The 10,238-nt window shown below is 39.8% G+C and overlaps 1 protein-coding gene across 6 annotated transcripts in view; it reads right to left on the bottom strand.

Moving 5' to 3' along the window:
• Nucleotides 1-5,629: 5,629 nt before the first annotated feature.
• Nucleotides 5,630-10,238, bottom strand: part of LOC107729903 (gastrula zinc finger protein XlCGF58.1-like) — a 27,138-nt gene continuing 22,529 nt past the window's right edge. For 5 of the 6 annotated variants that reach the window (XM_016540639.1, XM_016540635.1, XM_016540636.1 and 2 more), the window contains one exon: nt 5,630-8,040. In XM_016540639.1, the coding sequence (XP_016396125.1) occupies nt 5,708-8,040 (2,333 nt within the window). In that variant the 3' untranslated portion in view covers nt 5,630-5,707. The remainder of the gene's footprint in view (nt 8,041-10,238) is intronic. The other variant, XM_016540640.1, reaches the window with a different exon arrangement.

The raw sequence follows: 10,238 nt of genomic DNA, 5'->3' as shown, positions 1-10,238 counted from the left end.
CGATTTAAAAGAAAATAAAAATGTAAAATTCTCCGGTCAGAAGTGACCGAAGACCGCACAAGGGTTAAACACCTTAACATTTCAGTCTGTCATGCGTTTATGTCTCCCCTCTTTTTACAGCATCAGCATTTTAATCCATTTTGTAGATGTATTGAGAAATAAAGTTTAATTAAAGTGAGAATTAAATGTCTTTTCCAACTTTTCCAAGGTGGGGCTGAAGCCTCAGGGCCCGCGGAAGGAGGGGGCCCTTGATTGGATGGAGGAAATGGGAACTGTCCTTACATCATTGATTGACAATTCATATAGGTGGTTGATTTGTATCGAATTATAAAATAACAAGAAATTATTGGAGATGTTCCTGACTGATATAATTCACCGTTCAATCAAAATCACTTTACAATTTGCGCCATCCGCCATGATGTCAGGAAACGCCTCTTTGCGTTACACTTTCACATGTCGAGAATGTGAAGTATTCCGCTTGGCTCGCTGCTGTGCTGGTGTTCAAAATGTTTAAAAAAAATTTGATAGTGGTGCGCAAAAAAGGAGAAATAAAGTTGAAAGGGAAAAACGTGAGGCTAATCTTACAGCTAAAATTCCAAAACTACTTCGGTTCAGTTTCGGACAAAACATTCGTGCCCGAGTGCAGCGGCTATACATATTTAGCATCACCCACCATCGCAGATCCATGTGCTTTACACGCTGAAGGTGAGTTAGCAGCAGCAGTAAGTTATTGTTCTTATAACCAGTTAGAAAGCAAATATTTTTTTGAATGTTTACTCTGCCCCTTTAGATAAAAACGACAGTAATATTCCGGGGCACTATGAAATATTGGCGCCGACTCTTTACATCAGACAACATATCTGATCAGACTGCAGGGGAAAATGACATCTACAGTACTGACCCAGGATGCTGGCCTGCTGTAATTGACTCACAAGGCCAAAATTATTGGATTGGAAATGGACCAGTGCCATGTCAGAATCGCAGTTGTGATTTTTCTGCTTCTGATAAACAATATAAACACCAAAAGCGGACATTTTCAAAGAGCTTTTTCAGTCGAAAACTAGCGAATGGTGAGTCTGTTCCACGTGACTGGCTTCTGTACTTTCCAACCAAAGGATCTGTATTTTGTTTGCAAACTGTTTGGAGGAATTTCACCATTTTCTGGACCGTCTGGACACAGTGACTGGAAACACGCGCACAGTTGCATTCCTGATCATGAGAACTCCGAACAACACAGAGAGTGCATGGTAACTTGGGTGTCAAGGACATCTGAAAAGGGGCAGATTGATACGGGCCTAAGGGACCAGTTCAAATTGGAGTGTCAGTACTGGGAGGATGTGCTGAAAAGGGTTGTAGCTACAATAACATTGGCTGAGCCTGGTCTGTCGTTCAGGAGTGATACTGAGACATTCAATTCCCCCAATAACGGTAATTATATGGGAATAGTTGAACTCATTGCTCAATTCGATCCATTTCTGCCGGAACATATAGCTCGCTTTGGAAATGCTGGGAGAGGAAATCCATCCTTACCTGTCTAGTACAATATGTGAAGAAATTGTCAAATTGATGGGAGAAAATTTTATCAGAGATTGTCAATAAAATAAAATTAGCTTAGTACTTTTCTATAAGCGTAGATTCCACGCCAGATATTTCCCACATTGATCAGCTCACTTTTATAGAGCGATACCTTTCTCCCGAGGGAAATATAGAGGAGCGCTTCCTTGAATTTCTTCCCATTACAAGCCACACAGGGGAATCACTTTTTAACTCTGTGATGACTGTACTGAATGAGCTGGGAATTGACATAAACAATTGTCGCGGACAGTGTTATGACAACGCAAGCAACATGTCAGGGGTTTATAAGGGTGTACAGTCACGCAGGAGGTAAATCCGCTGGCAGAATGGGTGCCTTGCGCAGCACACACACACTTAATTTAGTAGGAATCAACACAGTGAATTGCTGCTTTGAAATGAACGAGTTCTTTACATTTGTGCAGACTGTTTATTTTCTGCTCCCGATCATCCTCGCGATGGCAGGTAATTAATTACCAGTGGTCTCGAAGCAAATGAGAACAAGCAAATTGAGAAGATAAAGTCCCTGTCAGACACTCGCTGGTCCGCGCATGCCTCAGCATCAAAAGAACTGTGCTACAACTGCAAATATTCAGCGATCTTTGATTGATTTGTCTGAGGACGACGATCAGAATTTATCCACGCTTAACGAAGCAAGAATGCTGGCAAAGCAAATGGACAAATTGGAAAACGCTCTTCTTGGCAAATACTGGAATTGCATACTTCAACGATTTGATGCAACTAGTAAAGTCCTACAAGACATTGACCTTGATCTTTTCCAAAGCTGTGGATTTGGTTGCATCTTTAAAGGACTTCGTTGCAGGATTGAGAGACCAGTTTGACAGTTTTGAAACAGCAGTGAAAGAAATGTCACCTACTATTTACAAGCGAACACGTAAAAAACATGCAGATGAACCAGATACATTTCATCAGGACGTTCAGCTGTCTGGTAGACAGAAGTTTATTGCAGATGTTTTTTATGTGATAAATGACCGCCTTACAGCAGAGCTTGACAGAAGAAGTGAATCATACAAAGAGATAACTAACCTTTTCTCAGTCCTTAATAATATTCATATTCTCTCTGATCAAGAACTTGATTCTTCTCGAGTTAAATTACAACAGAAGTACAATACAGACTTACAGGAAGATTTTGCAGACGAGATTGTACATTTTAAAGCATTCTGCAAAAAAGAAAAGACAGCATCAGCCAGAGAATTGCTGGAAGAAATAAGAGCAAGGGACCTTCAAAATGTTTTTCCAAATGTGGACATATCCTTGAGAATATATCTCACCTTGCCAGTAACAAATGCGTCAGGAGAGTGCTCCTTCTCAAAGTTATCTTTTATCAAGTCTCGTTTGCGGTGATCAATGGGGCAAGAAAGACTGAGCCATTTAACACGGATGTCCCTGGAATGCGACATGGTTAGAAGCATGGATTTTACTGATATCATTAGGGATTTCTGCTCAGCTAAATTTCGAAAGAAGACTTTTTAACGGTAAGACTCTATTTAAAGTATTTTGTAAAGTAGGCCTACTCATTTAGGAAGTATGATATCAGGAGAGTGCTCCTTCTCAAAGTTATCTTTTATCAAGTCTCGTTTGCGGTGATCAATGGGGCAAGAAAGACTGAGCCATTTAACACGGATGTCCCTGGAATGCGACATGGTTAGAAGCATGGATTTTAATGATATCATTAGGGATTTCTGCTCAGCTAAATTTCGAAAGAAGACTTTTTAACGGTAAGACCCTATTTAAAGTATTTTGTAAAGTAGGCCTACTCATTTAGGAAGTATGATTGCAAATGTTTTTGCTGATTTTTGGCAACCTGTTTGTTGGAAAATTTAGTATGTGAACTTGTACTTATACAAAATAGAAATTAAATATATTAATTAAATGTCAAATTAAATTAAAATAATAGAAAATTAGATACAATTAGAATATTTAATATAACAATTAAATATAAAATTAAAATCAAATAGCAGAAAATTAAATATAATAATAATAGCAAAAAAAAAAAAGTTCTTGTGGTAGAAGACACTTTGGCGTGGCAATAAGATAAAGGGGGCCCTTGGGTTTGCTATAGCCCCAGGGACCAATGTGTTCTTAATCCGGCCCTGTGTGTCACTACCATCTTATGGAAAGATGGATGCTCATGAATTAACAGACATCGGTTTAATCAAGGCCATACAAAAAAAATAAAAAAAATCCAATACATACATTAAAAGTTTATTTTTGAAGTGTTTTCCCTGCTCCTGTTGCTCAAATTAACCACTCCCCCTTGTTAACTTGTTAAACTTGTCCTCTTCTGTATATATAGGCTTTTCTTCTGTGCTTTGAAAGTCGTCGTTTAGTTTTTTGGAGTACTTACATGCTATTCTCTGTGGCCTGTAGCACAAAGCCGGTTTCAGTTTTTACCCAAGTAAGTTTGCGTTTAGTTTGGGCAAACTCTGACTTTTCGGGCTCAAGAAGATGGGCTGGTTTTGAGCAGGTTTCGTCACCATGGCAACTTACGCTACACAGCTACCCTGCCCCGGAGCAGGTTTTATTCTGGGTTAGAGATAGCAAATCCAAACTGGACCAATCAGCCGTGACCAAAGTGACATATCTGATGCAATGAAGCCACTCACCCGTATCTCTAGCTCCAAATTAATACAGTTAGAATTTTAGAGACAAAATGGCCTTATTTTTGTGGCTACTTATTTATATTATATTAATTGTAACTGTTTATAATTCATATAATATATTCATATAATTATTATATGAAGTGGCAATTAATTTTAAGCTTTGCATTTAAACTAAATTAAATACAGATACATATAGATATAGATAAGCTTTAATATATCCAACTTTTAAAATGACTAAACCTATGTTTTCCTATAATTTGAGCTCTGTGTGAAAGTATATAAATTATTAAATTCAGTTGATTCCTTTGCATAGTCATAGATTTTCTTTCTGCTACCTTCTCAAACTTTTTTGTTTGCTGATGCTTTTTTGTTTGACGCTTTGCTGATGCTCTCCACGTTCAAGTGGTGCAAGTGCACCAGAGTTAATCACAAACTCTGGTTCAAACTCTTGAGTTGACAGAGAACATTTAGATCAAGCTTTGTGAGCCTGCTGATCCTGATCTAAACCAGGTTGGATTTGTTTGGTTTTGTCAACTCTAAACCTACTCTGAAACTTTGTTCATCTCGCTTCGTGCAACAGGTCATTGGCATTTTCCTGTCAGTTTATTAAAGTTCCCCTGCATTTAGATCCTCGCCTCAGCCTGATTTCTCCAGTCCTTCTTACAGAACAACTGGCCCACAATTGATCTAGTCAGGGGTAATCGGCTCTGTCTGAGCACTCTTTGTTCAATTTTTCAAGATGACCTCCCCAAGAGTTTTTTTTTTTTTTGTAATTCGTATTCTCACCTCTCACCATTGACGAAAGTAATTTTAATGGACCGTTTTTGGGGCAGACTGGACAACTATATCAGCCAACTGATGCTAGGGGTGATCCCAGGTGGATTATGGCTCAATATATGGACTTGGCACAACAGCTGCGTGGATATCCTTTCACAGTAGGACAGGTAGGGAGGAACCATCCCCTAAACTTCCCCCACAGAGCTCGGCCCAGCATGGATTTCAGCTGTCATAGCCACCCCTGGAACCATCTTGTATTGGACAAGACTAGTATCCAATGTGGAGGATCCTCTGCTGATGTCAGCATGAGCTGCCAGCCTACGCTCTCAAGCCCGCAAGCCTCAGTGTTCTCAAGATTACTGGCCAAACCACTCACAAAGGGTTCTAAATTAATGAATGATGAATATTTTAGCCTCCTATGTGTTGTGTAATGCCTTTTTGTTTTTGTTTCAGTTATAAGCAAAGTTGGTGTATTGATGACTTCTGAGGAGGATAAAATATCTGAAGAGGATAGTAATCCAGTTTACTCAGTTTATTAAAAAGACATTTTCAAAAACTTGTGACTCCCTTATTTTATTTATCAGTTAGAATGGGCATAACTCAACATTTTAAATAAAAAGTCAAAAAAATAATAAAAGCTACTGATTAATCTGTGAAATAATCAAAAATTAGTTGATTAATCATTCTAATAATCTCTGATTAATCATGTATCAAAATAATTACTTAATGCAGCCCTACCTACCATCTATCATACCTGGAAGTACAGGACCAGAACTTGAACTACTTACTGTAATTTCAGACATGCAGACATGTAATTTATGACAGATTAAAGAATATAATTGAGTGAATCTCTTCCCACATGAATGGCAGTGATACGGCTTCTCTCCAGTGTGGATCCTCTCATGTATTTGAAGATGTGTTGACCGTTTGAAGCTCTTGTCACAGTGTGAACACTCGTAAGGTGTTTCTGTAGTGTGAACAGATTGGTGCTGTTTCACTTCACTATCAGTAAAAAAAGCCTTCCCACACTCAGAGCAAATATGATCCTTCACATCGCTGTGTCTCTTCTGGTGTATTTTTAATGCAACCATCTGACTAAAACTCTTTCCACATAAATTACATACGTAAGGCCTCTCTTTTGTATGAACTTTTACGTGGCCCTTCAGGAAATCTGCCCTGAAATTATTTTTACTGCACTGGTCAGAGTTATATTGTCTTTCTCTAGAATGAGTACGCAGGTGTACTTTAAAAAAACTTGAATTTTTGAAAAACTTCCCACATTGTGCACACGTGTATGGCTTCACTCTAGTGTGGGTTTTCTTGTGTTGATAAAGGGATCCTCTTTGTGTGAAATTCTTCCCACACTGATCACATGTGTACGGCTTCTCTCCACTGTGGATTTTCATGTGATCATTAAGGCCTTCTTTTCGCTTGAAACTCTTCCCACACTGATCACATGTGTACGGGTTCTCTCCACTGTGGATTTTCATGTGATCATTAAGGCCTTCTTTTCGCTTGAAACTCTTCCCACACTGATCACATGTGTACGGGTTCTCTCCACTGTGGATTTTCATGTGATCATTAAGGCCTTCTTTTCGCTTGAAACTCTTCCCACACTGATCACATGTGTATGGTTTCTCCCCAGTGTGGATCCTCATGTGTTCATTAAGGGTTGCCTTTTCTGCGAAACTCTTCCCACATTGATCACATGTGTGTGGCTTCTCCCCAGTGTGTCTTTTCAGGTGTTTAATAAGGTTTCCTTTATGTGCGAAACTCCTGCCACACTGATCACATGAGTATGGCTTTTCTCCAGTGTGGATATTCATGTGGTCTTTAAGGTTTCCTTTATGCACAAAAGTTTTCCCACACTGATCACATGTGTGTTGCTTCTCTCCAGTGTGGATTTTCATGTGTTTGTTAAGGTTTCCTTTTTGTGTGAAATTCTTCCCACAGTGATCGCATGTGTGAGGCTTCTCTCCACTGTGGATATTCATGTGTTGATTAAGCATTTTTTTTAGTCTGAAGCTCTTCCCACATTGATCACATGTGTACGGCTTCTCTCCAGTGTGGATCCTCTCATGTATTCTCAGATATTCTGACCGTTTGAATCTCTTGTCACAGTGTGAACACTTGTAAGCTGCTTCTGTAGTGTGAACTGTTTTGTGCACTTTCAGTGCACCATATGTAACGAAAGTCTTTCCACACTCAGAGCAAACATGATCCTTCACACCGCTGTGTCTTTTCTGGTGTATCTTTAGTGCAACCATCTGACTAAAACTCTTTCCACATAAATAGCATACATAAGGCCTCTCCTTTGTATGAACTTTCAGGTGGTTCTTCTGGAAATCTGCCCTAAAAAATGTTTTTTTATCTAGTCTTCCTCTAGAATGAACAAGCAGATGTTTTTTAAAACCACTATATTTTCTGAAACATTTTCCACACTGATTACATGAGTACGGCTTCTCTCCAGTGTGGATCCTCATGTGATCGTTAAGGGGTTGCTTAAGTCTGAAACTCTTCCCACACTGATTACATGTGTATGGCTTCTCTCCAGTGTGGATCCTCATGTGTACATTAAGGGCTCCTTTTTGTGTGAAACTCTTCCCACACTGATCACATGTGTATGGCTTTTCTCCAGTGTGGATCCTTGTGTGTTCATTAAGGGTAGCTTTTAGTCTGAAGCTCTTCCCACATTGACCACATGTGTACGGCTTCTCCCCAGCGTGAAAATTCATGTGCTTTTTAAGGATTACTTTTAGTCTGAAGCTCTTCCCACATTGACTACATGTGTACGGCTTCTCCCCAGTGTGGATATTCATGTGTTTCGTAAGGTTTCCTTTTATTGTGAAAGTCTTTTCACACTGATTACATGTGTACAGCTTCCCTTCAAGATGACATTTTATGTGAATATCAACATTTTGCTTGCATGAGAGACTCTTTCCACACTGAGGCCATATTTTGTCTCCTCTTTTAAATGAGGAACTCCAGGATATCTCTTCAGTTTTGACATGATGGTTCTCCCCCTCTTCAATCAGTTCTTCAATCTCCTTGTTCTCTTCTATCAGGTCTAAAATTAAAGTAAAAAAGCTCAATAAAAAATGTCATTAAAAAAACGTTCTCATTAAACATTGAAAGAAAAAATTATGACAGGAAAAAGACATGTGAAACCCGAGAAATTAGCAGAAAGTATAAATATGTTGATGCATTCATTTGGGTACATTTATTATGCAATTATTATTTTTTAAACATTGCAGGCACTGTAACATGCTGGTGCTGTAAAGAGCGCACAACGAAGGAGAGAAATCGACAAAAGTCTTTTAATTATAAATCCAAGAGCAAACAAGGCAGGTGTAGCACAAACACAAACATAAGAATAACAAATAACCAGCAAAGGAACTGAACAAAGCACTGAGTATAAATAATGGGGTTAATGAAACAGAAACACCTGAGAATAATAAGTAACCAAGGAAACTAATGAGGAGCTGATCAGAACTAAATTGTGCAGGAGAACAGGAACTGAAAGTAACACAACAAAGAAGTTCATAACTTTGTGACAGGCACAGGCTTTGTAGTGAGAACTATTACTAATTGTTTGATTAACTTCATTTTACAAGTCAGAGTTGTAACATTTTAAAAATATGGTTTAAAAAATCGTGAACTAGATATAAATAAATATAAAAATGAAACCATTCAGATAATATTTATTCTGACCTCCTGGTGTTTGCAATCAGTATGAACATTTCACAAACCACCATTAAATTGTTGAAAACAACAAGTAAAAGAAAACTATACTGGTAACTAATGTTCCCTGGTTCCCTGAGATAACGGGAATGAGCATTGCATTAGTTACTAAAGAAGGGAGGAAGAGCAGAGAGAATAATAACTTGTGCCCTGAAAGGGGCTGAAAGCACCTTAGCCACATAGCCTATTCTCAGCAAAAGAACAAATTTATTGTTATTAGGTCCAAACTCAAGGCAGGCCATGTCCACTGAAGGAGCCTGCAAGTTGCTCACTCACTTGACTGAAGCCAAAGCCAGCAGGAGGGCAGTCTTTATCAAGAGAGACCGAAGGTTGGTCGTTTTGAGCAGCTCAAAAAAAGGGCCTCATAGAGCCTTAAGTACCATGGACAAAGTCCAGGATGTAACAGACTATAAGACTGTATATTCGTAAGCCACCCTTTCAAAGGTGAATCTCAAGAATGGTCTGTGATGGGGTCTATTTGAATATGAAATTATGCATCTTTCAGATTCCCCATTAAATCCAATCCCCTGGGTGGATTTGCCAGAAGATTTGCTTCAAGTGTAGCATTCCAAATGGCTGCTTTATCAGGGTGCAGTTCAGATGTTTCAAATCGAGCATGGGCCTGAGGCTGCCATCCTTCTTGGAATAAAGAAGTAGTGGCTGTAAAAGCTTGCTGCGGCCCGGGCTCTCTCAACAGCACCTTTTGCTAGCAAGTTTTGGACTTTGGCTCGGAGGACATTGGCATCGTTGTCCGAGACCAAAGTGAAAACCAGGCCCAAAGCGAAGGAATTTGAGGGTGGTCCAGCCTCGACGGAAATTAACCTCCTTGGTTTTGGAGCATCAAAGCTGCTGGGGCTACTCAGGGTCCAGCTCTAGCTTAGGGTAGGGCCTCTGGAAGGGATAGCACTTAGCTGTAGAGAAGCCTTTTTTCACTTCAGGTTCTGCCTCTACCTTGGCGCAGGCACTGACAATGGTTTAGAGTGCTGCTGAGTCAAGATACTTTGGGGTGACTGGAAACATCAAAAGAATTGGCTCACTTGGTTCGGAATGACACATCACTTGTGATGACTTCTGAGCCACCATGAAGCGTTAGGCTGGGACTGAGCATGTGTCGATGCTGGCCTGGAGTGCTGCTGAGTAAATGACAGCTTGGGCTGACTTGAGACCGGAAAAGTAGCCATTAAGGAAGGAAATGGTGCACCACTTGTGATGATTTCTTGCTGTGAAACATTCAGCAAAGCCATCCAAAGCAGAACCAATAGTCCCGATGGAAAAACAGGGCAGTTGAGGAGGGCCGACTTATTGGCATCCTTAAGCTCTGTTAAATTCAGCCAAAGGTGTCACCGCCGAGAGCCTCATGGGCTGCACGCCGATATATGACACGGTTGCACTTTGGGCATCTCGAGTTCAAATCCCGGCTGACAGACCTTTCCTGATCCCATCCCCCTCTCTCTCTCCCACTCACTTCCGGTCAAATCTCCACTGTCCTATCACATAAAAGGCAAAGCAAAAAAAAAAAAAAAA

This window comes from Sinocyclocheilus rhinocerous, unplaced genomic scaffold (assembly GCF_001515625.1).
Source record: "Sinocyclocheilus rhinocerous isolate Xijiao unplaced genomic scaffold, SAMN03320098_v1.1 scaffold1962, whole genome shotgun sequence".
NCBI classification, from domain to species: Eukaryota; Metazoa; Chordata; class Actinopteri; order Cypriniformes; family Cyprinidae; genus Sinocyclocheilus; species Sinocyclocheilus rhinocerous.
Note: the sequence above shows the minus strand (reverse complement) of the source record. Positions and strands in the feature narration are given on the sequence as shown.